Raw genomic sequence first — 27,281 nt, 5'->3', positions numbered from 1 at the left:
CCCTGCACTGGCTCAGTTGCGCTGGCAAGTCCATTGGCATGGAGAGATGCAGCCAGGGGTCCATGCTTTCCAGGGGCTCTCCTGGACCAGCTGCTGACTCCTGGACCCAAGGTCTCGGTAGCCTACACAAGGCTATAACTGGCCTCCTTAGCCCCCTGCAAGGGCCCAGAGGCCAAGTCACAAGCTCTTGCTCTGGGTCTCGGTTTCCCCATCGGTAAATAAACCTTCCCTTGCCAGGGTGTAGAATCTATCAATGCTCGGTGGGGCAGGGGTGCTCAGATACTGCAATGCCTGGGCCTGCAGGAACACCTAGAGGGAATGGGGGGTTGCCCCCTTCGTACCCTGGCAGGCTGTCCCTACATCCCCCTGGAGTCGTCACCCAGCCAGCTCTAATTAGCTCTTTGCATCCCTCCTGGAAATCACTTTCCCAAATACAATGGCACTTTAACTACTGGACTATAATGGGGATCTGGGGGGTTTATAGTGAGCCCGTGACAGGGCTGAGGGGTCTAACTGCATCAGTCGCTCAGTTCCCCAGGAGCCCGGCTCTGCTGGACATTTCACTGATCAAAATACGAACCAGTGAAAAGACAAAATCCACCCTTGGCTGCTGCTGTCAAGAGGGGAAGTTCCTCCCACTCACGCCCCTATTTAGTCTTTTCGTGCAGTGACTGGCAGAATTTGCCAAAGGGGAGGAAGGTGTTTACTCACAGGGGGCCGCAGAGGAGGTGGCAGGAATGGACACATGCTGGTGGTCAGGGCCTGGAACTAGGAGCCAGGACTCCTGGGTTCTGATCCCCACTCCTGCCATCAACTGCTAATAAACGCTGGGCTCTCCCCAGCTGGTGCCATGATGTTATGTCTCTTACCCTGGCCCCAACAGGGATCCATGCCTAAGGGAATGCATGTGTGCATGGCTGTGCACTCAGCTGCTTACCAACTCTGTGGATGACAGGAAGCTGGGAGGGGTTGCAAGCACTTGGAGGACAGGATCAGAATCCAAAAGGACCTTGACCAGTTGGAGAATTGGTCTGATATCAAGATGATGTTCAGTAAAGACAAGTGCGAAGTACTTCACTCAGGAAGGAAAAATCAAACGCACAACTACGGTTATGGGGACTAACTGGCTAGATTGTCGGACGGCTGAGAAAAAGTCAACAAGGTGCTGCACTGGTGAGAAAGGCTGATCTCATTCTGGGGTGTGTTGCCTGAGTGGCGTGTGTAAAACACAGGCGATAATTGTCCTGCTCTGCTCAGCCCTGGTGAGGCTGCAGCTGGAGGCCTGGGTCCAGTTCTGGGTGCCGCACTTCACCAATGACGTGCACAAAATGAGGAGAGCAACAAAGACGATCAAAGGTTTAGAAAACCTGACCTGTGAGAAAAAACTCAGCCAGCTGCCGTCCCCTACCAGCGAGCTCAGGCTCCAGTGGAGCCCAGCAGTGCAGCGTTCCAGCCCTGCTCCGGCCGGATGCCTAGGACTGACAGTCACAAGCATGGGGCCCATCAGGACATGCTCAGCGAGGAAGAAAAAGCCTTTGGCTGAGATTTCCAAAGCTGCCTTAAGGGAAATGGATACACAATCCCCAACACAAACCAGACGTCCTCTCTCTCAGGCCCTCCAAACCTGCCCCACGGTGGGGGACAAGGGAGCACTTGGTGAAATTCAAAGGCAGCACATTTCTGTAAAGGGAAACCTACGTACTATTGACCTGTGAGGCTGGACGCCCCAGGAGCAAAGAGGAGAGGGGTGAGAACATTGCTGGGACCTAGGAGAGCACTGCAGCTATAGGGTAAACTCGTGATCCCCAGCTGGGCTTGGGAGGAACGGGACAGAAGTGCACTAAGGTTTGAAACCCTCCTCGGAAGCATCTGCCAAAGGACGCTGCCTGAGGTGGGACTCCCAGCCACCGCTCCAGAGGACATGCTTCCATTCTGATGATGCTCGTTACAAAAATAATGTGTTAATCACATTTGTGACTGAACTCCTTGGGGGAGAATTGTATGTCTCCTGCTGTGTGGTTTTACCCGCATTCTGCCCTATATTTCATGTTATGGCAGCCTCCGATGACAACCAACATGTTGTTTGATTTAAGGACACTTTCACTGCAGATATGACAAAATGCAAAGAAGGTATCGATGTGAGATTTCTAAAGACAGCTACAGCACTCGACCCAAGGTTTAAAAATCTGAAGTGCTTTCCAAAATCTGAGAGGGATGAGGTGTGGAGCATGCTTTCAGAAGTCTTAAAAAAGCATCACTACAAAACAGAAACCGATGCAAAAACTACAGAACCCAAACCACCAAAAACGAAAATCAGCCTTCTGCTGGTGGCACCTGACTCAGATGATGAAAATGAACATGCATCAGTCTGTATTGCTTTGGATCGTTTTGAGCAGAACTCGTCATCAGCATAGACACATATCCTCTGGAATGGTGATCGAAGGGACATATAAATGTTTAGCAGATGTGGCACATAAATACCTTGCAGCACCGGCTACAACAGTGCCATGTGCACGCCTGCTCTCACTTTCAGGTGACATTGTAAACAAGAAGCAGGCAGCATTATCGCCTGTAATGTACACAAACTTGTTTGCATGAGTAATTGGCTGCCTGATAGCTCAGTGGTTTGAGCATTAGCCTACTAAATCCAGGATTGTAAATTCAAGCCTTAGGGGTCTGGGGTAAAATCAGTACTTGGCCCTGCTAGTGAAGGCAGGGGCTGGACTCAATGACCTTTTTGGGATCCCATCCAGCTCTATGAGATAGGTATATCTCCATATGTGCGTAGACTTGTAGGCTCTAAAGTTTTACACTGAATTTTATTTTTGAGTGCAGTTATGTCAAAAAATGCTGCATTTGTAAGTTGCATTTTCATGACAAACAGATTGCACGACGGTACTGTTCTCATATAAGGTGAATTGAAAAATCCTAGTGCTTTTGTTTATCTTTTTTACAGTACAAATATCTGTAATCAAAAATAACTATAAAGTGAGCACTGTACACTCATTGAAATCAATATATTTGAAAATGTAGAAACACCCCACATAGTTAAATCAGTGCTATTCTGTTAGTGTTTAACAGTGCAATTGAAACAGCGATTAATTTGTTTAATCGTTTGGCAGCCCTATTTTGCACCTCTGGATTCAACACAGCCACCAGGGGAAACTGCTGGGATTAGGAGCTCGCAGAGCCTGGGATGCAGGCACCCACCCCAGCACAGGCTGCTTGGCCAGATGAAGAGCCAGGCTGGCTGCACGGGGAAGCACTGGGTCTGCTGCTCCCCTCACCTCTCCTTGAGTGGGGCAGGGTGCAAAGCTCATAGCCCACTGCTTTGTCTCGGGGCTAAGCCTGCCAAGCCGCACTCTTCCTCCAGCAGGGCCGTCTTATTTCTGAACCATTCCTGCTGCAGCCGGAATCCACAAACCCTATTCTAAGTTTCCAGGCCTGCCATTGGACTGCAGTCTATCTAAGGGACTTATCTGGCTACATCGCCCCAGTGCCGCACAGCCCTTAATGCATTTATCCCCACAAGGCAGGGCTATTAGCCCCATAATACACATGGAGAAACTGAGGCACAGAGTGGTTAAGTGACTTGCCCAAGGTCAGATGGGGCATCTGTAGCAGAGAAGGGACTTAAACCTGGGTCTCTCAAGTCCTAGGTGAGCCCTCAGCCATCCTCCCTCTCCTGAGCTGTCTGTGCAGCCAGCACCTTGTAGGAGGCGCCGTGTGTACTGTGGCCACGATTCTGACAGACTCAGCTCCCCATGCCTGGTGCTCCAGGTGCACAGGTGCCAGCCAGCCTTTCCCCAAGAGGTACGGGAGCTGTTTGGTGGGGACACAGGGGGTTCCCCTCCTGTTTAAAGGTGAGCAGCAGGCTTCATCTCCCCCGACCACCAGCCAGCCCAGAGCTGCTGAGGTGCCCCTCACTCTGAAGCCAGATGGGGGCAGCTCAAGGGCACTACTCCCACAGGAGGCAGCCGGGCACAGCTCTATGCTCGCCCAACAGATCACAGGGCTAATTCTGCTCACTTGCTCTGCTGATTGGGTGACTTCAATAGCAGTGCTCGACCTGAGCTCCAAACGACTTGAATGCCCTGTGGACAGGGGCCTACACTGGCCCCAGAGCATCTGAGTTATTTCACCAGCAGCCCCTTCGCAATGGCCTAGAGACCCTTTTTAACATTCTCTCAGCCACCTGGTCTCTAAATTGTCATGCACAGTCTGTCTCCTTAGATCTCACCCTAAATCACAATGCAACAAACAGGATGTTCATTAGGCCTGGTTTAATTAAGCAATATGGATCCTGCCTCGATATTTACAATCCCACTTGCTCTGATTTATTAGGGACAGTGTCTCGTTTTTAAATACGGCAACTGTAAAGTTTAATACTGCTTGACTTATTGCAGATTTCATTTACAGCTCTGGGCTGATGCAACCCAGGCTGGGCACGGAGCCGGTGGCCCAGTAAATCAACGCTAACTATGCATGCAGAAAAAGATGACAAGCTTCATTACATCCGGACAATTATTCCGATCTGGATTTAAACACTCATGCAAATGCGTCAGCACGTCCCTTGACGCTGCACATGCGGGAGAGAGAAAGAATTTGGGGCTGGGTTGTAATAACCCCTCTTATTCCAGATAACAGATACAATTACAGCTGAACTCACCTGCTCAGCTGGGGAGCCGGGAGCTGAACCCTGGCTCTCTAAGCTCCAAAATGACATGTCTCTGCCACGAGAGCTAAAGGAGAGCTCTCCTGGCTGACACTAGTAGTAAGGCTTTTATCCTGAAACCCTCCCAGCCAGCCTGAGGGCTTCTTTACAGAGCTGCTGGCAATGAGAAGGGTGTGTAGACATGGACCAGGCTGACACACAGGATAGACAGATCGTGCCAGCAGAGGCCTTCGGGCAAAAGGACTCTTGGAAAGAGTCAGGCTGCGCTGACATCCCTGATGAACCATCAGTGACCTCCTACCCCACCTGGAGTGACCCAGGCCCAGGACTCCTGCTCAACAGTCTGCTGTCCACTGACGATGCAAAGCAGAGGGTGACTGCAGGGGAAGGCAGCAGCTGTCCTGCACTCTGTTCTGGTTGGGTTCTCAGGCCAGGCATGGTGCCTGAGCGCTCAGAGAGGGAGAATTAGCAACTGTGCTTGTCCTCGGTAACACGTCCTGGGATCTTTAACTTCCTGTGGCCAGAGCCACCAGAGAGATGAGAAGGCAGCTCACTTAAACATCTCATTTGAAGGGCAAGGGGGCCCTGATCCAGCCACCTGGAGAGGGGCAAAGTGAGAAATGGGGCACAAGGACGCACATCACGCTGAGCACAGATGGGTCCACCTAGCAAGGAAGGGGAAGGGGATCTTTGGCTGGAGACTGGCTAACCTAGAGACTGGCTAACATAGGTTTGACAGGGCAGGAGACAAAAGCCCACAGGTGAGTCCAAACCATGGAGGCCTGGGTGAAGGGTTGGAAGCTGGGGGGAACATGGTTCCATCACAGCAGGGACAAAGGAGAGACTAGAGGGAATAGAGAGAGAAATCTAACAAACATCTTAGATCTCAGTGCACTAATGCGAGAAGTATGGGGAATACACAGGAAGAAGTCAAAATACTAGTGAATAATCCCAATTACAACATACCTGGCATCACAGTATTGGTACAGAAGGGTCCAGCTTGTCCAGGAAGGACAGGCAGGGGAAAAAGGGAGGAGGTGTTGCCTTGCATCTGGAAGATGTCTACACCTGCACTGGGGTTGAGGTAGAAGGGGGAGGCAGACCTGCTGGAGGTCTCTGGGTAAGGATAAAAGGGGTAAAACAAAGGTGATGTCATGGTAGGTGTCTACTCTCGACCACCTAACAAGGAAGAAGAGGTGGATGAGGCTTTTTTAAAGCAACTGACAAGATTGTGCAAAGCACAGAACTGGGAGGTGATGGGCACGTCAACTACTCAGACTTCTGTTGGGAAAATAGCACAGCAGAGCACAGATTATCCAGCAAGTTCTTTGAACGCATCAGAGACTTCTTGTTGCAGACGGTGGAGAAACCAACTAGGGGAGAGGCTGTTACAGATTTGATCCTGACAAAGAGGGAGGAACTGGTTGAGAAGTTGAAGGCAGAAAGCAGCTTGGGTGAAAGTGCTCATGAAATGATCAAGTTCATGATTCTAAGGAATGACAGGAGAGGAAACAGCAGAATAAAGGCAATGATTTCAAAAAGGTGGACCTTAAACTCTGAGAATTGATAGGTAAGATCCTGGCTGTGGGAAGCAAGTCTAAGGGGAAAAGAATTCAGGAGAGCTGGAAATTTTTTTCTAGAGACACTATTAAGCACATAAGAGCAAATTATCGACTGCACAGGAAAGACAGGAAGAGACCACACCTGGCCTAACCAGGAGATCTTCAGCGACCAGAAACTCAAAAAAGAGTCATACAAAAAAGTGGAAACTAGGTCAAATTACAAAGGCTAAATATATAAAAAACAACCAAAGCAGGTAGGGACAAAAGTGGAAAGGCCAAAGCACAAAACGAGATTGCACTGGCTAGGGACATAAAGGGTAACAGGGAAACGTTCTACAAATACATGAGAAGCAACAGGCAGACCAAGGACAGGGCAGGCCCATTACTCAGTGAGGAGGGAAAGACAGTAACAGAAAATGCAGCAATGCAGGGCCAGTGTAACCACTAGGCAAACTAGGTGTCCGTCAAGATTTGGGGGCGCCAAAAAGCAGTGCCCCAAATGTTTTTTTATGCTATTGCTTAGGGGCAGGTACCTGTCAGTCTCCAGTGCTTGGGCCGCGCCAGCAGCCTCTTCACCTCGAGTCTCCCCCACTTGCTTGGGGGCCGCTCCTCCTCTCAGGCTCCCCGGTCGCTGCCGCCACAGCTGCCTGGGAGAACGCGGGCAGGGGGGCGCCGCTGAGGAGGAGACACAAGGGGCCGGGTTCGGCTGGGGTCTCCCACCTGCCGGCCAAGAGCAGCAGGAACCAGGCACCACTCAGGAGAGCTGGGCAGCCTCCACAACAGCAGGGGCAGGTGGGGAGCATAGCCACCATGGGGCAGTAGACAGGGCCAGGAAACAGCAGCAGCAGGCAGGCGGCGGGCGTGAGGTGGAAGTTTTGCCTAGGGCACAAAATATCCTTGCACCGGCCCTGCAGCAATGGCTGAAGGGTTAAACGGGTTTTTTGTTTCAGTTTTCACCAAATAGGTCAGCAACGATCCGATGAGCAACACAGTGAACATCAGTGTAACTGGTGTAAAATCTGAGGCTGGAAGAGGGAAAACATGCTGAGAATGACCTGGAGAAGTCAGATGTCTTCAAGTCAGCAGGGCCTGATGAAATGCATCCTAGGATACTGAAGGAACTGGCTGGAGAGATCCCTGAGTCATTAACACAGCAGCAGGCAAACTTTTGGGCCTGAGGGCCACATTGAGTTTCAGAAATTGTATGGAGGGCTGGTTGGGGCAGGGGGTTGTGGTCCAGCCCCCACCTCCTATCTGCCCCTCCAGGACTCCTTCCCCATCCAACTCCCTCTGTTCTCTGACGGCCCCTCTAGGACCCCTGTCCCATCCAACCACCCCTGCTTCCTGTCCCCCGACTACCCCCAGACCCCTGCCACCCTATCCAACCCCTCCTCTCATTCCTGACGGCCCCCCCGGGACCCCTGCCCCATCCAATCATCCCTTCTCCTGTTCCCCTGCCAGCCCCCTGCCGCCCCATCCAACCCCCCCTTCCTGATTGCCCCCATTCAACCCCCTGTTCCCTCCTCTACCACCATCCACACCTCTGCCCCCTGATCACCACCCCAAACTCCCCTGCCCTCTATCCAACCCCCCCTGCTCTCTGCGCCCTAACTGTGCTGCGTGGAGCACGGGCAGCCCACACCAAGACAGGAGCAGCAGCCCCAAGCCAGCCAACCCCAGCAGCAGCCCCACGCCTGCTGGTTGGAGCAGCCCCAGCCCCTCTCCCTTTAATCAGTTAAACGATATAATTTTAATTGTTTAACCAGTTAACTTCTAAACGATATTTCCCTCCCTAGCTGAGGGCCGTGGTAGCACCCCGATAGCTGGATGGCACCAGGCCGTGGGACACCAGCGTGATGGAAGCAGCACACGGTCACAAGTGGCTGGGCTGGGCGAGCAAGCAAGTGGAGGGAAGGGCACCTGAGCCGGGGGAGGATAGAGGAGAGGTGGAGGCTGCACACCAGAAACTCCCACGTGTGGCTTTTCCTGCTTCAGTCCCTTCAGCACACAGGGCAGGGGGGCCAGGCTCTGGGGAGGAGAGATCCCACAGCCCTAGGGACTTCTAGGTGGGGGGGAGCATGGCCTGGGAAAAGGGCGCGGGGGCAGCCTGCCCCTGCCGCTGGCTGATCGGCTAGGCCCTGGGCCGGGCTGCTCTGTGCCAGGGGACTTGGGCGCTCCTGAGTGCAGGCTCTTTCCCAGCCCCAGAGCAGAGGGAGCTCTGGCCAGGGGTCAGATCTAAAGGATGCCAGGTGACCCCAGGGGTGCCCCGCAAGGCAGGCGCTGAGCATTACGCCAGCCCCAGAGCAATGAATACGAACGAGCTGCTGATGAACATGGGCGGCGAGAGCAGGCACAGCGGCTGATGGGCCCCTCCCATGTGCCAGGGAGAGGAACCAGCCTGCAGGGAGGTGCCTTGGGCCTGGGCCAACCCATGTGCTTTGTTTCTCATCCTCAGGGCGCAGGAGAACAGCAGGACTGGCAGCCCCAAGGATCAGCAATCTCCAGACCCTGCCCCCCACCCAGGAGCAGCGCCAGGGTTTTTGGTGCCCTAGGCGGGGGACCTTCCAGTCGTTGGCAGCAATTCTGCGGTGGCGAGGGGGGGTCTTTCCGCGTTCCTGGTCTTCGGAGCACTTCAGTGGCGGGTCCCGGAGTGAGTGAAGGACCCGCTGCAGAATTGTTGCCAACGACCCAGAGCGTGGAAGGACCCCTCGCTGCCGACTTGCCGCCGAGGGTGGCACCCTCCCAAATCCTGGAGCCCTAGGCGACCGCCTAAGTTGTCTAAATGGAAGCACTGGCCCTGCCCCCGCCCACAGGGTGGAGGCGGTTCCTTGTACAGCACCGATCACAGCCCTTTGTACTGCTGCCCCCGCCACGGCTAGAGCCACCCGTGACCAGCACAGGGGGTGGCTGTGAGTCAGCATCGTGGGGGGGGAAGCCCAGAACTGGACTGGCAAAGGCTGCCAAAGGGCATTGGCTCAGCTGGAGGGTGGAAGCCCAGGGCTGGACTAGCTGGAGAGTTATGGGTCAGAGCAAGGGGCATCAGCAGAGCTGAGATCTGGGGGGTTAGGATCACAGGGCATCGGCAGAGCTGAGATCTGGGGTTAGGATCACGGGGCATCAGCAGAGCTGGGTGGCGGAGCCCGGAGCTGGGATAACAAGGGGACTGCGGGGCAGAATTGAGGGGTGTTGGCAGAGGTGCCTAGGGAAAGCTGGCCCAGGCCTTGCTCAGACTATCTGGCTCCCTGAGCCCCCGCCCCCCACTCCCCCTTGGAGGAGCGCTGCAGTTGGTCACCAGCTTTAAAAAGACTCAGAAGATTCCCCAGAACTCAGGGCCACAGGGCAGGGGGGTTTCACTGCCAAAGCGACTCAGGAACATGGACGGACTCGCACGGCAAAGGAGATTCCAGTCCAAGCTGCTGAGGTCCCAAAACAACCTGAAGCCAGCGCTCAGCACTAGCCCCTTCCAGGGAGCATCTTGCAGCATCTTCCACCCCACCGCGGGTCGAGCTGGGAGAGCTCAGGCCTGGGGAAGAGGAGCTGGGGGCAGAGAAGGAGTCTGGTTCTGCAAGACAGGCAGCACCCACCATTCCCACAACGGCAGACCAGGGAGGGTGTCACCTCACGAGAGAAATCGCCTGCTGGCTAAATCTCCTGGCAGAGGCAGCAGACGAGGCCTGATCCTCCCGCAGGCAATGAAGAGCCAGCTCTGGGTTCCAAGCCTGGGGGCATGAGATGAGCTCCGTGCGTTAACGCACATCTCCCTTTTGAGCTGGGAAGGTTGCAAGTTCAACTCTCATCCAATGCCTGTGTATTAAGCAGCTGGGCAGGCCCTTTGGATTCCCACATGCACCAAGACCGATCTTTCACCGGGCCCTCTCCGCGCACCTTGCAGCTGTGACACACGGACCTGGGGACGTTCATGGGGAAAAAACATCACCCACAAATCATTTATTGGTAGGTAGCAAATTACTCCTGACTGGGAGAACATTTACCCACTCGGAGGCTCCGGCCAGCCCCCAGGAGACCAATTACATACTTGACAATAACAGGTCTCATTAGAGAGTTGCAGGAAGTTTCTCTTGTGATAATTACAGAACTCACGAGAAAAAGCCAGAGCTACAGCAAGAATCATCTGCCCACATAGCAGCACCTTCCACCTGCGGCTGTCACAGTTCTGGGCAGCCAAGAATGAGCTTGACTTGCTGCGTAACTGCCATCACAGCACTGGCATTGGAAGTGCCAGAGCCCCTGGGGCTCCCTCGAGCCTAGGGTGCCAGGATTTGGGGAGGGCGGCATTTTGCCACTGTCAGCGGAAACTGCAGTGGGTCCTTCACTCACTCCGGGACCTGCCACTGAAGCGCCCCGAAGGCCGGGAGCGCCAAAGGACCCCCGCCTAGAGCACCAAAAACCCTGGCGCCCTCCTGAAGACACCCCCTTCCCCAGCCCCTTATGGGATAAGCCGGCCCCAGGGGGATTCTCCTCCAACCCTATTAGTCAGAGGCTGGGTCATGCCTTGAGAGAGGAACATTCAGATCCATTGCAAAAGCTAGTGGGATTTGTGTTTGTTTTTAATTCCTCAGGGTCCTTGCTCCAGCCAAGTAAATGCCTGCTGAGCCCTCGGCCGCAGTGATATCTAGTGGCAGAGAGTCCCATAAGCTAACCCTGCATGGTGCTGCTTTGCAGTTCATTGACCATCCCCTGCTCCGGGTGCCCTGGGGTTGGTGAATAGCTGAGCAAGGCCTCCCTTCTCTCTCCCAGGCCTTACTTTGTATCTCTGTCACATCCTCTCTTCCTGATCCCAGTCTGTCCAGGCTCCCTTCATCCTCCCCAGCCCCATAATCATTCTCACCCCCTGCCTGTGATGCTATGAGCTGGGGTGCCCAGACTGGCACAGCTTCCCGGGGAGGCCGCCCCGTTGATTTCTAGAATGACACAGCTGCATTTCCGTATGATTCCCCCCCCGCCCTCCCACGCACTCAAACATCTCTGCGCTCTTGACCAGGCTAAGCACATTAGGCCGCCCATAATGATGTGTCAGACTTTCCCAAGGTCACCTGGGCACCCAGTGCAAGGGCCGGGCTCCTGAGTGAACGCAGACCGTCTTCACTCCCTGGAGTGTCTCCTCCCGAGGGCTCGGCTCCTGCCACGCAGCAGGGCTGAGCCTAGCAGGGGCCTTGGCAGCACACCCCTTCACTGGGGCTGGGCCCTGAGAAATACATGTGATGATCAGATGCAGGAAGAGAAATAAAAGTGTGATTGCAGCAGGAACAAGCTGACATCTAGCGACATACTGCGGACAGCACTCAGGCCCGCCAGGCTTGGGTCCCGCCGCCGGTCCAGCCGCTCCAGGCAGGGACTGGAGAAAAACCTTGTAGCCAAGCAGAGTGGCAGGAAACCTGGGGCTCAGCACAGCAGGCGTAGTGGGAGTGGAGGGTGGAGCTAACAAGCGTCTCTCCGGTCTGGAAGACGTCCCTTCTACAGCGCAGTGCTGGGGCATCGGCCGTACAGTGCTCTCCTCCACGCCTGGGGTATCAGCAGTGCATGGCTGGGGCAGGGGGTCAACACAGAGCCTCCTAGCAGTGTCGGGGCAGAGGCAGTACAGTGCCCTTAGCAGCGCTGGGGAGACTGTCAGCACAGCGCCCTGGGGGGGGGGGGGGTAGTGCAGTGCCCCGGGGGAAAGGCAGTGCAGCGCCCTAGCAGGCTGGAGAAAGCAGTGCAGCATCCTAGTGTCCCGGGCGGAGGAGAAGGGCACGCAGCACCCTAGATCATCAGTGCAGTGCACCCTAGGCCGCGGGGGGGAGGGTGGTCAGTGCAGTGCCCCTAGCGCAGTGTGGGGGGAGGGGCGAGAAGGGGTGACGATCATCAGTGCAGTGCCCCTAGTGCTGCTTGGGGGGTTGGGTGGTCAATGCAGCACCCCGTGGCCTGCGGGGGGGGCGGTCAGCCCACACCCCTACAGCGCCCATGGTGGGGGGGGGAGAAGAAGGGGTGGCGATCGTCAGCCCAGCACACAAACGCTGCCAGCAGCAGCAGGACAGAGAACATGACAGGTCGCGAGGAGGGGGGCTCCTGGGACACTACAGCCAAAGCCGCGAGAGGGGCTGGTACCTGCTGCTTCCTCACCCACGGGCGCCATGGCGCTTGGGACGGCATCACCCCCATAGCATCATCTCCCAACTTCTTCAAAGGCTGCGGCTGGCCCCTCGCCCCCAAGCCCAGGGATGGAGGCTGGTCCGGCACGCAGGCCTCAGGGAAGGAAACGAGGGTTTACACCTCACTCACCCTGAGACACGGGTCAGTCAGTGCGGCCATTCTGGGCCTCAGTTTACCCATCTGCAAATAGAGATTGGCTCACTGGAAGGGCGGAGGATGGGGAAGGTTTAACACATGGATGCCGCTGGAGGGAGATGCCTTGCAAGCAGTAATGGGGGGGGGGGGGCAGTGTGATCTGAGCAGCAGGGGCTCCCGAAACACCCAGCCAGGCTGAGCCTTGGCCATGTGGGAACAACCAGACAGGCCCTGTAGGATTCCCTGACTACACCTCCCATGCGGGGCCAGGTCCTGGCATGGGCAGGGCAGCGGTGCCAGGGACACAGTGCGAGAGCCATCGACCTAGAGTGCTCTTCACACACCCCCGAGGCAGACAGCCCCAGGGGGCACCGCGCCTGCTGGCTGCCTCCCCCAGGCAGAGACACACATACAGCCCGCAGGCCCAGACACTCCAGCCCAGAGCCTCGGCTGGCACAGATCCATGGAGAGCTCTGGGGAGTTGCAGCAGCTGAGATCTGGCCCCAGAGCTGCAAGCCAGCATTGCTTCGGTTTTAGCTTTTATTGAAACGAGCGAAAAGCCAAGCGCCCACAGGCGGCACCACAGAGCAGCCGCTGGCCCTAGCACACGACAGCAGGTGGGCAGCAGGGGCAAAGGGTGGGAGCGAGGGGCCAAACCTCAGACATGAGGCTCTCTGAGCCCAGCAGTGGGGCAGGGGTTGGCACTGGGATTGGCATGTGGGGGACTGGAACTGGGGGCATCACAGACTTAAAAAATCTGCAGAGAATTTGTCCCTCAGCAGCAGTCAGAGGGAGGCACAGGGCTAGGGACTCTGGACCGCTTCCTGCCACAGAACTGGGCCCCTCGCTGATGCACATGGGAGCCAGGAGCCCACAGGGGTTACTGGGTGACACACGTCACTCCCTGAGCCCCCTCCGGAGCACCCTTTCAATGTATGCCACAGCGCCCCCCGCTGCTGACACAGCAGGCTGACACCAGCTCTCCACCTGCAGCAGCCCGGGAGCTCCCATGGGGTGACAGCACCCCAAGACCCAACTCTGAGGCTGTGGGGAGCTAACCCAGCCAGTTGCTAACCCCAGGATCCAGGGCCCTCCAGTGAGCGCACAGGAGATGGGACGGGAAGCCCGTGGGCCCTGTACTGGCTGCTTCTCTCCAGGGGGCAGACGCGGATGCCTTCTGAGACCTGCAGCACTTTCCAAGTGGCTCACAAGTGACATGAGTTTGCAGGTCTCAGCCTCGCCCTGAGTGGTGACTGCCATTGCCCCCAAAGCGGCCCGTCCAAGAGACTCCACCGTGCTCTGCCCACCAGCCCCTCCAGCTGCAGAGAAGATCCCCTCAATTTCCACTGGTCACCAAAACAAAGTAACCCAGTGCCAGCATGCGGCTGGTAGCCCCCCTCTGCAATGTGCCAGCTCCCCTCCTCGTCCGACGCAGCTCGTCACGCCGCCTCCCGCGGCCTCACCCTGTAATGCTCCTCGGGCAGAGCCCTCAGGCGCTCGGCGGCCTGCGGGGGAAGAGAGCAGGGGTGAGACTCTGCCCAGAGAGCCAGGGGGACCAGACCCCAGGGGGCTGACAGGCAGAGAAATCGGGGCCTGATTCCTGCAGTTCAGGAGCGTGGCCTCTTGGGGGCACTGAACCCCTATGCCACAGCCCACCCTTCGGTGGGGGGGTGAACTCCCAGCCTGCAGCCCTGCCCCCGCCCCCGGGTGCCCGACCTAGGCCACTCCCCACAGCACCCGCTCCTGAGACCACCCCGCCCCCGGTGCCCAGCCCAGCCCCACAGCGCCCGCTCCTGAGACCACCCCGCCCCCGGTGCCCAGCCCAGCCCCACAGCGCCCGCTCCTGAGATCACCCCACCCCCAATCCAGAGCCCCTGCGCTCACCTGCTCTGGCGTCAGGTCCCGCTGAGCCTGCGCCAGCATCTCGTAGCCCACCATGAACTTGCGGACAGCGGCTGAGCGGAGGAGGGGCGGGTAGTAGTGGGCGTGAAGCTGCCAGTGCCCACAGTCTGCTCCCAAGCGAGGCCCTGTGGGGGCACCTGCCAGACACAAGCCCACCAATGATTCCAGGTACCAGTCACAGGACTGAGACTCCGCTCACACAGCCTCCAAGCTGCATTTGAACCGAAACTCCACATGCCAGTCCCCTGAGCCACCTGGTGCCCTGACTCCGCACCCATACCCTCCCAGCCACGAACCATGCCAGGCCCTGGAGCCAGCTAGTGCCCTGACTCGGCCACCTGTGCTCCCCCCAGCCACGTACCATGCCAGCCCCCTGAGCCACCCGGTGCCCTCACTCGCCCCCTCCATGCCCCCCCAGCCACGGACCATGCCAGGCCCCTGAGCCACCCTGTGCCCCGACTCCCCACCCGTACCTTCCCAGGCCCCTGAGCCACCCGGTGCCCTGACTCACCCCCTCTGTGCCCCCCCAGCCACGTACCATGCCAGGCCCCTGAGCCATCCGGTGCCCCGACTCACCCCCTGTGCTCCCCCCAGCCACGTACCATGCCAGGCCCCTGAGCCACCCGGTGTCCTGACTCGTCCCCCTGTGCATCCCCCAGTCACGTACCATGCCAGTCCCAAGCCACCCGGTGCCCCAACTCCCCCCTGCACATCCCCCAGCCACGTACTATGCCAGCCCCCTAAGCCACCCGGTGCCCTGACTCGTCCCCCTGTGCATCCCCCAGCCACGTACCATGCCAGCCCATGGAGTAGGGGAAGGAAACCTCAAAGAGGTTGTCGTACTTGGTGAGGAGCCTTTTCATGATGGAGGCCAGACCTGCAACACAGGGACACCGAGTGGTCGGTCACCAGCCCTAACCGAACCCGCTCCCAAGCCCTCGGCCTGCATGGGGGCACAGATAGCAGGAGAGTCCTTGGCGCGGACGGGGAGAAAAGCACACTCTTCCCTGGATGGCAGCTGGGTCCGGACAGAATCTCACTCCTTGCCTGCAAGGCAGCTCAGTGCCCGGGCAGCGAGCCAGTCAGCAGAGACCTGCTCTCCAGAGCTCACGTTCTAAGCCAGAGCTCACATCAGTCCGACCCTTCAGCCTGGGTGCCCACCCCGGGGCAAGGCCAGTTTGGGTCGCAGCTCTGAAGGGAGCTACTATGGAAACTAGGGGCCTTGCTCTTATGGATCACAGTGAGTGTTGACTCTGGAACCTAATGACAACGCAAACACCAGTGTCACTAACTACTTCACTGCGGGTCACAGCTTGCAAGGAAGAAGAGGGATCGTGTCACCGACTGTTTGGATACAGAGGGTGCCTCATTCTGGCACTGCTTGAGAAGGGAACGCTGCTCATCCTCCCTTCCCACTCACCAACCTAACCCCTGGTTCAAACTGCTCCAGCGCCTCTGGATAGAGCCCAAACCACAACCCTACTCTGCACAGCCACTCCTTTCCAAGTGCCTCTAGGACAGGGAAAGCTGCCCTGAGGTTAACCCCTTGTTCACTGGGGGCCAGGCAGTGCCCCTGCCCCATCCCAGTGTTTTCCCAGATTCCAAGGCCAGATTGTGATCATCTCGTCTGCCCTCCTGTGGAACACAAGACTGGAACTGCCCCATAATAATCCCTAGAGCATATATTTTGGAAAAATACCCAGTTTCGATTTTAAAACGGTCAGTGATGAAGAATCTATTATAACCCTGGGTAAACTGTTCTAATGGTTAATTGCGCTCACTTAAATATTTACATCTTGATTTCCAGTCAGAATTTGTCAACTTCAACTTCCAGCCATTGATCGTGTTCGACCTTCCTCTGCTGGACTGAAGAGTCCACTGCTTCCCGTGCAGGTACCTAGAGACTATAATCAAGTCACCCCAGAACCTTCTCTCTGTTATGCTAAACAGACCAAGCACAGTGAGTTTCACTGTAAGGCAGGTTTTCCAATCCTTTAATTTTTCTCATGGCTCTTCTCTGACCCCTCTGCAATTTATCAGCATCCTTCTTGGATTGTGGGCCCCAGACCTGGGCACAGGATTCCCGCAGCAGTGGCCCCAGTGCCAAATACAGATGTAAAATTACTTCTCTATTCCTACTTGAGATTCCCATTTATGCCTCCCGGGATCGCATTAGCTTGTTTGGCCACAGCATCGCACTGGGAGCTCATATTCAACTGATTATCCACCATCAACTCCCAATCTTTTTTAGCATCACTGCTTCCCAGGATAGAGTCCCATATCCTGTAAGCACGGCCCCATTCTTTGTTCCCCGATGGATTCATTTCTATTTAGCCCTATTAAAATGTAAGCAGACTGTTTGCTCGATCCAGATGGCTCTGTATCAGCGACCTGCCCGCTTCGTTCTTCACCTCTCCCCCCGTCTGACACATCTGCAAGCTTCCCAGAGCCCCAGGACCTGGTAGGGGGAGCTTGTGCCTCGCACAGAGCCACCTGCCCTCAGCACAGCGTCAGGCTCCCCCACCTCCGGGTCTAATGAGCTGAACACAGGGCAGGCAGGCAGGACGCCCACGTTCTATTCCCATGGTCAGTGAGTTGGGACACACACCAAGCACCAGCCCAAGCCTGGCTCTGGAAACTTCCTGTGAGTGTCATGGCACCACGCAGGGACAAGTATGGGGCTGCTGAGAGGCTGAGTCCCCCACATCCTGAGCCCAGCTCCACACAGAGCACCTGGGGAAGTGAGTAACAGAGCTGCCCTCTGATCCCTCGTGGTGGGGCACACAGCTGGAGCTGCTTTGCCACGCTCTGGAACCCCCACTTCTGATTTCATGCCTTGCAAGAGAAGGAAATGAGAACAGAGTGCTGGGGACCCTGCAATCCACCAGCAGTCAAAGCAGGGGGTCGGTGAGACAATCGGAAGCAGTGACTGGAGCTGCTATGAGAGACAGGCACACTGCATTGCAAATCCAGCACTTCCCAAGAACCTTTCCAGCTCCGGCTGCCTCCAAGGGAGGATGAGACGAGACTGAAGCCGACTCCCCTAGCTGCTGCTTTTGAGACACTGGAGAATACAGTAATGCTCCGGTCCCTTTATGAATGCAACACAACCCACTGCAGGCACATCTGCTTGAGTCTGTGGACTGCCTGAAACAGCTCTGAGATGTGCAAGCTATCCCCAATCATCTCAATTGAGTGTTCACTCTGAAGCAGAATGATGTTACATGTTCATGTGGATTAACTATTTCATTGCTGATCAGAGCACACAAGAAAGGAGAGGGTTGCATTGTGCAGATTTTCATAACAGGCTATAAACACGCTCTCATTCAGGCATCAAAAGTGGGTACAGCTTGAGTGCAACAACTTCTTCCCACCCTCACACTCGCCCCCCACATTTGTGGGGTTGAAAACAATTTACAAACCCTGACACCTCATAGCTGCCAGCCAGGTAGGACAGCATCATTACCCCTATTCTACAGATGTGGAAACTGAGGCAAGAAATGCTAAAGCTCCTTGCCAGGTGTCAGAGCCAGGAAAAGAACCAAGAGATCTGGCTCCTGGTGTTAGGCACTGTGCCATTCTCTGATCCCTTGTTCTGCTGTTAGCCACAAGGACAGATACCTCAAGTTGTTTCTCAACCAATGAACAAAGATTTCTGGTGAAGCGTAGGCCAAACAGTGGGACAGTTTAAGGTACAAGCCCTGCCTCTCGCCCACAGCTGGAGCATGGCAGGTGGCGGTGCGAGCAGCTGGGAGGGGCCAAAGGACATTCTACCCCCGCTCCAGGCTCCTCCTCATGGTCCATGGGGCGGTTGTGGGTGCAGGCAGCAGCCAGCTCCAGAGCAGAGCATGCAGTTGTGGGCGGGGGGGAGGGCATTTCCGCCCGGGGGACAGGACGGGGCAGCCACTTACTGTCTTTCTCACTGTCACTGAGCTCCTGGAGGCGGCAGACATGACGGCGGGGCAGAAGTAGGGTTTGGAACGGCCACACAGCCCAATAGGGGACCACCACCAGCCAGTCCGCATTCTCCACCACCAGCCGCTCCTGCAGGGGACAGCGCTCTGTGCTGAGGGGTTGCATAGCTGGTACCGCCAGCCCTGCCAGGCAGGGTGAAGCCACGGGCAGGGGGCAGGACCCAGGGGTGCTCCCAGGCCACAGGCCTCTGCCCCGCGAGCTAGGGCAGATCTCCCTTGCTGGCAGCAGTGGCAGGTGCACCCTGCTGCAAGAGGGTCTCACGCACACACCAAGCTCTCTGAGCCCCACCGTAGGGGGAAGTTACTCTTAGGAGAAGGGGCCTTGTTTAAAAAGAGTCCAGACCTGGTCCTAGCAGGATCTGGAGCTGGTCCCCTCCCTGCTGTCTCTTGGGTGAGCCATGACCACCCCCAAAGGGAGCTAACGCCCCCGCCCACAGGCCCTACCTTCCTCTGGGCCTCCAGTCGGGCGTATTCCAGCAGCAAGGGCACACCGCGCTCCTGGAGGTGCTGCCGCTGCGTCCGGTCCTCCAGCTGGGCTTCGTTGGGGAGGAAGTTACTGGCCCAGACCTGGGGAGGGAAGGGGAGCAGCTGAGACACAGCGTGAAGCAATGGGGTGGCTCTGCAGGGTGCTCCATGCAGCGGGCACCAGTGGGGACAGCAGAGACCCCCAGCTGTGGTGCCAGAGCACCACCTGCCTGCAAGAATGGGGCTGAACACCTGGTACCCTGTCACTTCCCTACTCCCTCCCCGTGTCCGGCAGAGTCCCCTCCCTGATTCTGTGATCCCCCCTACTCCTCATGGGCCAACAGGCAGGGACGGGTGGGTCTCAGCAGGGGACCGAGCCCAGCTCTCCCCCACCACCCAGCTGCCCCATCTCCAGGGCCCATCCCCTCCCTGGCCTCATGGCCACCAAGAGGGTCAGTCAGCACATGCCCTGATAGTGGCTTCGGCAAGGTGGAGACCCACCAACCCAGCCATAGCCATCGGGTGGGCCCAACAACATCCCCATGGCACAACTGGGGGTGGGGGAACAGCTGGCTGGTCTCAGAACAGCCCCCCCCCAGGCCTTCAATCCATGTTGTTTAGATGCCTTGAGTGATGATGCTCCCGTGCAGAGGGCAGGACAGGGACCATTCCCCAGCCTGACCCCGCTCACCGCAGGGATCTTTTCCTGCCAACAGCCTCAACTTCCTCCCTCTAAATCTCAGCCAGTCCCTCTGCGCTGCCCCCGAGGATCCCCCAGAAACTACCATCAGATGTTGGGGCCACAGTGATTGTTCAAACCTCCTGCATAACCCAGGCCAGAGAGCCCCACCCAGAGATTCCCCACGTTCAGCCCAAAAGCATGTGAGGAGCTGGAGTGGAAGTCTGAGAGGAAGACCCCAACTCTCCATTGGAAGCACCCCCCACGGCTCACCACCCACTCCTTGAGACTGGTGCCTTGTTTCCAGTTCGTATGTCTGGCCTCAGCTTCCAGTCCCTGGAACTTGTTCTGCCTTTGATTCAGATGAAAGAGGCTCTCCCGTGTAGGCACTTGCAACCCACGAGTCAGCCAGCCCGTATCCTTCCCTCGGATAAGATTGAGCTCTGCAGATGTCTGTTTGGCACCTTCCCATGACCGCGACGGGCCCCACACTCCGCCATTCCTGGAGGTCTGTGTGACTGATGCTCCTTGAGCTGTCACACGGCCAAGCCTGGCAGGTGCCCTCTGCGTGTCTCCTCTCGATCCCCTCAAATCAGACCCCTTGATCAATGTCTCTTCCCTGGCCTCCTTCAGCTCATCACCGGGTAAGAAGAAGCCAAGCCCTGAACAAGCTCAGCAACCCAAGCCCCGAGGCCCTCCCCACACAGTGCCCCTCTCAGCATTTCGCCCGAGTCACTGGACTTGGGCCATCTGACAATAGGAGATCTGGGAGCTGGGTCCAGCCCCTCGGGACTCGGTGGCTCCTGCACTGGAGACAGAAAAGCTGCCCCCATTCCGTGACCCCTTCTACACAGGCTGCCCATTGCCGCAGCCTCCAAGGGGTGCCCGACACCCACCTGTGCTGAACTGCGGCCAGCCAGATCTGCAGGGAGAATCTCAGCAGCCCGGCATGAACCCTGCTTGGGGGCTGTAACCAGGGAGATTTCTATGCACACAGAGGGGCTCAAGGTGGGAATCTTTAGATGCCGTTTGCCAGGCCGGGCTGCAGTGGACACCTGACCAGCAACTGGGGCCCAAGGCACCCTGCCCAGGGAGGACTGAGGGCGCCAGGAGCTGATGACAGCAGAGCCTACAGCAGTTACGGTGTTTCCCTGGGCACTCTCCCCCATCTAGGGAGCTGGCATCACCACTCATGATGGGGAGACTCCACTGGCTCCCTGGGCAGGTGCAGATGACACATCCCTCACCCCCAGAGAGTCACCAGGATGGAGCTCCAGAAGGCTCTCCCCACACAACTAGCGTGGGGCTGGGTTCCCAGCTCCACAGGGAGGGCCGAGGCAGAAGGTAGCACCAGTGGGCTAGCAGTGGGCCCCCTGAGGGAGGTGTTGGGGGCAAGGAAGCCCACCCTGCCGCTGCAATAGCCAGCAGGGCTGATGCTAGCCAGAGCTGGGACAGCTTAGGAAGCTAAAGGGTCTCTCACTCGCAGCTGTATCCCGAGGGCAGAGGCCTCAGCAGCTCTCTGGGAGCACCAGGCAGGACTGCTTCACATGCTCCCAAGCAGAAGGTACAATCCCCCCCTCAAGCAGCTCTAGCATTCGGCAGCCGCCTCCCAGCACCAAGCACAGCCTGGAACAGCCAGGAGAAGAGCCATTTGCAGGTTTATGCTGCCATCTGATGGTGAAATTGTGATCTACAGCCACACGGGGCAGCTCCCGTATTAACGGGGGAAGGTTGAGATTAAACAGCCCAAAATATATAATGAGCATCATGGTGCTGTGTAAATGCACCCGTCATGTTTCCCAGACTAGAAGAGGCTGGGGTGGGGCAGGAGAGAAGGGAGTTGCTCTCAATGAGAAAAGTATTTTTTGAAGATGAACAGCAAAGAGGTTTCAGATTTTTACAAGGTATCTGGTCTCCCCTCAGTTTGCTTCCAACCAGCATTTGTGCGCACTTCCAGGGTTTCATCATTGTACGGTCCCGCGCAGTGGCTATGAAGTTCTATTAACTCCTTTTTAGTTACCGCTACAGCCACCTGCCCGCGCCGCCAAACAAAACAGGGAGAATCGGGAGTGTTTTGTGGGAGGAGAACACAACACGTGGCCCACAGACGAGGCCAGATCTTCAGCTGGCACAAAGAGGCGTGCCCCTCTGAAGTCAAGGTAGGTAAGTCAAGATCTATACTGGGTAGAGATCAACCCACAAAAAGTTACCTGGGCATCCAGACAGTTTAGGAGGAACAAATAGGAAGGTGCATTTATGGGCCACCCAATCTTAGTGGACCCACATCGGGTCAGGGTTAAGCAGCTCCAGTATCGGAAGAAACAGAGAGGATTGTACTGGTGAGATTAGGGTGGTTCCTCGGCTGGGCTGTCAGCGCCTGGGACCAAGGAGTGAGGGAATCCCGAGTTCGGTGACGCGGGTCCTCTCCTTTTCGCCCTGCCCTGGTTTGGACAGGGAGACGGCACTGGTCAGTTTCACCGCCCCCAGGGATCGAACCAAAACCTGGTCAGGAAAGTGATGGCACCACCTGACACAATGCTCAGCCCATCACTCTATGCAGGAGGCAGGTCCCTGGGCAGAGGAGCTGGGAGTGAGGTCAAACTTCCAGCAGCCCAACTGCAGAGTTGGGGCCTAGATGATGGACTTGACTGCCAAGTGAGAACAGACCCGACACAAGGCACTGGGGAGGAGGCAAGGAGGCAGACACGGGTTAGGAATCAGACTCCGTGGCTAGCCCTGCGTTGCTGTCTGGGCAGTACAGATGTCGGGAGGAGGAGTTTTAAACACTCCTGCAGGAGCAATCTGAACATTGCAAAGCTGGGGGCTCTGCCCGCAGGGCTCAGTCTCGCTTTTCAGAGAAGATCAAGGGAGGAGCAGGAGGGTGCCAAGATGCCCCTTCCCCTCCCCATAACACAACCCACCCACCCCCGTCCATGGTGCAGTCCCTGGTGTGCGAGCAACCGGCTCCCTTACCTGGCAGTGAGGGTGAGGGTTGGAGCATCCCATCATGGCCCCTTTGTTCTCAAATATCTGCAGAGAGAAGGGAAGAGAAGCTCTCAGGACTATTCTAATGTCAGCTGGCGGCAGCTGCTGGCAAGGAAGCACAGCGTGGCAGTTGGAGCATTGCCCTGAGAATCTGGACTCCACAGTTCTGTTCCCTCCTCTACCACTGAACGGCCTTTGCAAGTCACTCACCCAGTCTGTGCCTCAGTTTCCCTATCAACCACTTGGGAGGTGATACTGACTGGGCTCTGGGCGGAGCAGTTCAAAGCACAGATGTAGCGAGATGCAGAGACCTCGGGTGGACAGGGAGGGAGGCCGGCCAAGCTCAGTGGGGGTACTGCAGAATCACTTTGCAGCTCTAGATCAGATTCTTCCACACTGGCAGAGGAAGATTCTCTCTCCTTAGACCCTGGAAGTGCACACGGCCAAAGGAGAGGGGAGCCCTGAGCGCATCTCTGGGCCAAAGGCAGTGGTCTAGCAGCACAGGGAAAGCCTCAGGCTATGAGCGAGGTGGCACAGGGACCCGGGCACCAGTGAATCAGTGAGGACCCGGAGGACTGGGAGGAAGGCAGGTCTGGCTCTCCAAAGCGTTAGGCACAATGGCCAGATGGCAGCACCACTCTGGTTGGGATACAAAGCTGGTGACGCTGCAGACACTCTGCCCAGCGCAGACCCCATCAGAGGCAGGTGGTGAATGACAGGGGCACAGCAGGGGCATGCGAGGGGCACAGCACGCCCACTACCATTTTGCACTTCTAGAGGCTCTCAGCAGCACCCGGCGCTGCAGCAGTGTTAATGGATTCGGCCTCACAACCGAATTGGTTATCCTCCCAATTTTACAGGTATGGAAACTGAGGCACAGAGCCATCACACAGGTGAGCCAGTGGAATAGAACCCATTCATCCTGGCTCCCAAGTGCTCTGCGCTCACTGCTAGAGCCCATGCAACGGCAACAGTGCCCCCTGGCTATGCAGAGCCTCACCCTAAGTTGGAGGAAAGTCATTCAGAAACTAACCCCCTGCAGCAGGTGGAAAGCACCAACTGCCACTCAGACACACACATCTGGGCACATCACAGCCTGCAGCAGGGAGTGAGGAGCTGCCAACCATCTGGTCCCTCCACACCTGTGTGCACGTGCCTGGAGCCTGCACTCCGCTTGCCCACCCCTAGAGGGTGCAGTGCATCTACAGGGGCTGGGGGGAGCCAGCCGCTGCCCATGCTGCACCCCTACAGGGCCTTTGCCCACCGCTGCACTGGGGGTGGCACTCACCTGCACCCAGGGATAAGAAGCGCCCAGCTCCACTGTGAGCTCCACCCACTTGTCAATCACTGCCCGGATCTCTGCCAGCGACATGAGCGGCAATGTCAGGTCGGACCAAGGATGGAAGCACATGACTTTGCTGCAAGACAGGAGGAAGGGAGGGAGAGAGAGACGGCTGTGAGTGCATGAGCCCTGGGGTGAGGAGGAAGGTATCTCCCCCTCACTACCATCACCACCCAGCTTCCCAGACCCTCCCAGGAGGGTTGCAGGGCATTGACCTTTGCAGTGCCAGCAACCCAGTCCCACAACAAGCAGTCACTGCAGCTGGCACTCAGCCCCCAGCCCCACCCCAGGCAGAGTGAGCAGAGAAGCCATGGAGATGGAGCTCCCCCACCACCGCCGCCCGGGATGGTCCCAACAATGCCCGGCATGAAGACAGGTCTCCAGCCCCTTTCACAGCCCCCCAAGAACAGCGGGTCTGGCCCAAAGCAATGGAGACGCTGAGCTGTTTGCCAGTGTTTCTATGGGGCTCCAGCAACTGTGAATGTGCTCAGCCTTGCAAGCCCAGGTCCCCTCCCCCCCCCACCCCCAGGAGCGGCTGGTAGGGCAGCGGCACTGCCCCTACTTAACAGCACCCAGAGAGGGCACGTGACTTGCCCAGGGTCACCACCAGGTCAGTGGCAGAGCCAGAGCTAGAACCTGGGAGCCAGCAAGGGGCTGCAGGTGAAGGAATTAGCTTCCAAATGCCCTGCAGCATTAACCCCCCAGGGACATTGCCGCCGTGTGATTCTCCTGCCAGGACCCAGCTGGAGGGGACAGTGGACAGGAGACGTGCTCAGAGGGGAACCAAGCCAAAGGCAAGAAAAGCGTCCACACAGAAAGCCCCTCTCCACAAGTGTCCCAAGGCCACGTGCCATGTGCCGCCCCTTCCAATCCAAAGCCAGGAGCCAGGCAGCGTGGGGGCAGGGGCCAGCTAGAAACCCTACTGAGCTGCAGGGCCCCAAAGCAGCCGCAGGGATAACACTGCTCCCTCATTCTGCTCAAGCACTGCATTTGGTATTAGGCCCCTAAAGGGATAAATGGCCTCAGCCGAGGCCTCTACACTTCATTTACCAAACTCCTCGGGCGGATGCAGCTCGGAACAAGGGGTGGTTGCAGGCATCTGGGGAAGGAGAGAGAGGAATGAGCCAGAGATTGACGGCGAGTGGGAACAGCAAGTGCCAGCCCTGAACTAGCGCAGCGCCAGCATTATCTGCCCAGCTCCACCGCTGTCCCTCGGTCCCAACCCACAGCCTCTCCTGCTCCGCCAGCCCAGAACCCCCGCTGCACATACAGCTCCACCGCTGCCCCTCGGTCCCGACCCACAGCCTCTCCTGCTCTGCCAGCTTCGAACTCCCCCTGTGCATCAAGCTCCACCACTGCCCCTTGGTCCCAACCACAGCTCCAGCCCCAGGCCCCGACTGAGACAGAAGGAAGGGAGGGAGAAAGAGATGGCTGTGAGTGCATGAGCCCTGGGGTGAAGAATGCCAGCAATGAGCACCACAGGGGGCGTTACCGCCGGGCTCTTGGGGCAAGTGAGCCCTGCAGGGGGCGGTATGGGGCTGGCTACAGGGGCCGGGCTCTCGGGGAAGGTGAGCCCCGTGGGAGGCGCATTTCCGGGCTGGCCGCAGGGGCTGGGCTCTCAGGGGAGGTGAGCCCCACGGGGGGCATTACCAGGCTCCCGGGCTGGCCGCAGGGGCTGGGCTCTCAGGGGAGGTGAGCCCTGCAGGGGGCATTCCCAGGCTGGCTGCAGGGGCCAGACGAGAACTGCAGGGGGCATTCCTGGGCTGGCCGCAGGGGCTGGGCTCTCGGGGCAGGTGAGCCCCACAGGGGGTGGTACCAGGTTCCTGGGCTGGCCGCAGGGGCCAGGCTCTCGGGGCAGGTGAGCCCCACAGGGTCATTACCGGGTTCCGGGGCATCCGGCTGCAGTGCTGGGAAGTCATTGTCAAAGACAAAGGTGTTCATGTACTGCGGATTCACCTTTACCAAGAGAATGAGAGGCAGGTTATAAGGACAGGGGCCCCGGGGCTCATGAGAGAAGGCACCCAGAGACCCGAGTCTGCACCCCACCGAAGCTGTGAGTATCCTAACCCGCAGCCCTGGCATACCCACAGCTCACAGGCGTGGAGCCCCTTCCTGCCATGCCCCACTGTCCATCACAGCCATGCACGGGGGGAGGGGGAAGAGAAGGGTGCCCAGAATGCACTGCTGCGAGGCACACCCCTCCTTTGCTCCCCATATGCGCTTGGGGCAGGGAGAGGGATCCCATGGAAGTCGGAGAGGGAGGGACTGCACCCTTCCCTTTGCACACAGGACCTGTTTCCCTCGCCCCCTCAGTAAATCCAGGAGCAGAGGAGCTGAGCTCAGGACTGGGCCTGGCACTTGGGCTTTCCAGACTCCCTGGTGCCACTCAGCACTTCTCAAGCCCTGCTGGCCTTGACAAGGGGCTCCCAGCAGGGGCCTGAGGGCGACACTCTCCACAGGAATCCCTGGCTCTCGGGAGATGGTGGCGTGAGGAGGAGGAGAGATGACCAGCCACAAACCACTGGGAAATGCAGAGAGCTACAGGGGATGGATAAACTGGGCACCATCCTTCCCCAGATTGGTGCCCCCAGCTTATTTCCAGGGCTTTGCCTGAGCAGTGGGGCTTCCCTTGAGAAGGAAAGGCTCCACGTCCCAGCTCCATCCCCCTGAGCCACCTGGCCTGGGCCTGGGGGACGTGCCAGTTTCCACAGATGGGGATTTACGCACATCGAGGAACACACTGGATTCCAACACACTTGACGGGGATCTGCCAGCAGTCTAACGAGCTCTCTTCTGGGGGTCAGACACTGCAATGGCGACGCTACTGCACGTCGACGCTCATAGCTCCCCCACTGAGACAATGCCAGGTATGGAGTCTAGGTCAGGGCTGAGAGCCAGGACTCCGGGGTTCTATTCCCAGCCTTGGGAGTGGAGTGGGGTTTAGTGGGTTACAGTGGGGCAGGGGCTGGGAGTCAGGACTCCTGGGTTCTATTCCCAGCCTTGAGAGAGGAGTGGGGTTTAGTGGGTGGCAGGGGCTGGGAGCCAGGACTGCTGGGCTCTATTCCCAGCTCTGCCACAGATTTTCTGCATGACCCAGGACGAGTCACTCCCATTCTCTGCCCCCAGCTGTTAACTCCGCTAGCGATACCCTTCTCCTGCACACAGGCACAGCTCCATTCACTGGTGTTCACTTGCTGGCAGGTCCCCAAGGGCCCTGATCTTCCGGGCACAGTACCTCCCCATTGGCTCGCACTGCTCCAGGGCACAGCGGGTTGGACAGGTCACAGCGAGGGACGTTCTCTTGCGGGGGTTTCTCCACCTGCCCCTGCCAGGGACGTCTCATCCGGTGGGCGGACACCAGCACCCAGTCATCCCGCAGGGGGTTATAGCGGACGTGCTGGTGCTCTGGGGA

General features: G+C 57.6%; 1 protein-coding gene across 3 annotated transcripts in view; it reads right to left on the bottom strand.

The window, feature by feature from the left end:
* The window catches only part of GALT (galactose-1-phosphate uridylyltransferase), a 77,501-nt gene extending 50,220 nt beyond the window's left edge, over positions 1 to 27,281 (bottom strand). Inside the window, exons 1-10 of one of the 3 annotated variants that reach the window (XM_032763886.2) lie at positions 27,105 to 27,281; positions 25,750 to 25,825; positions 24,920 to 24,968; positions 23,816 to 23,945; positions 22,516 to 22,572; positions 18,843 to 18,965; positions 18,336 to 18,468; positions 15,218 to 15,301; positions 14,407 to 14,561; positions 13,049 to 14,027 (exon numbers count right to left, since the gene is read on the bottom strand). In XM_032763886.2, the coding sequence (XP_032619777.2) occupies positions 13,962 to 14,027; positions 14,407 to 14,561; positions 15,218 to 15,301; positions 18,336 to 18,468; positions 18,843 to 18,965; positions 22,516 to 22,572; positions 23,816 to 23,945; positions 24,920 to 24,968; positions 25,750 to 25,825; positions 27,105 to 27,212 (981 nt within the window). In that variant the 5' untranslated portion in view covers positions 27,213 to 27,281 and the 3' untranslated portion in view covers positions 13,049 to 13,961. Of the gene's footprint in view, positions 1 to 13,048; positions 14,028 to 14,406; positions 14,562 to 15,217; positions 15,302 to 18,335; positions 18,469 to 18,842; positions 18,966 to 22,515; positions 22,573 to 23,815; positions 23,946 to 24,919; positions 24,969 to 25,749; positions 25,826 to 27,104 lie in introns of those variants that run through there. The other 2 variants (XM_032763884.2, XM_075066816.1) reach the window with 2 other exon arrangements.

Source organism: Chelonoidis abingdonii, chromosome 6 (genome assembly GCF_003597395.2).
Source record: "Chelonoidis abingdonii isolate Lonesome George chromosome 6, CheloAbing_2.0, whole genome shotgun sequence".
Taxonomy (NCBI): domain Eukaryota; kingdom Metazoa; phylum Chordata; order Testudines; family Testudinidae; genus Chelonoidis; species Chelonoidis abingdonii.
This window is presented reverse-complemented; position numbering and strand designations above follow the sequence as displayed.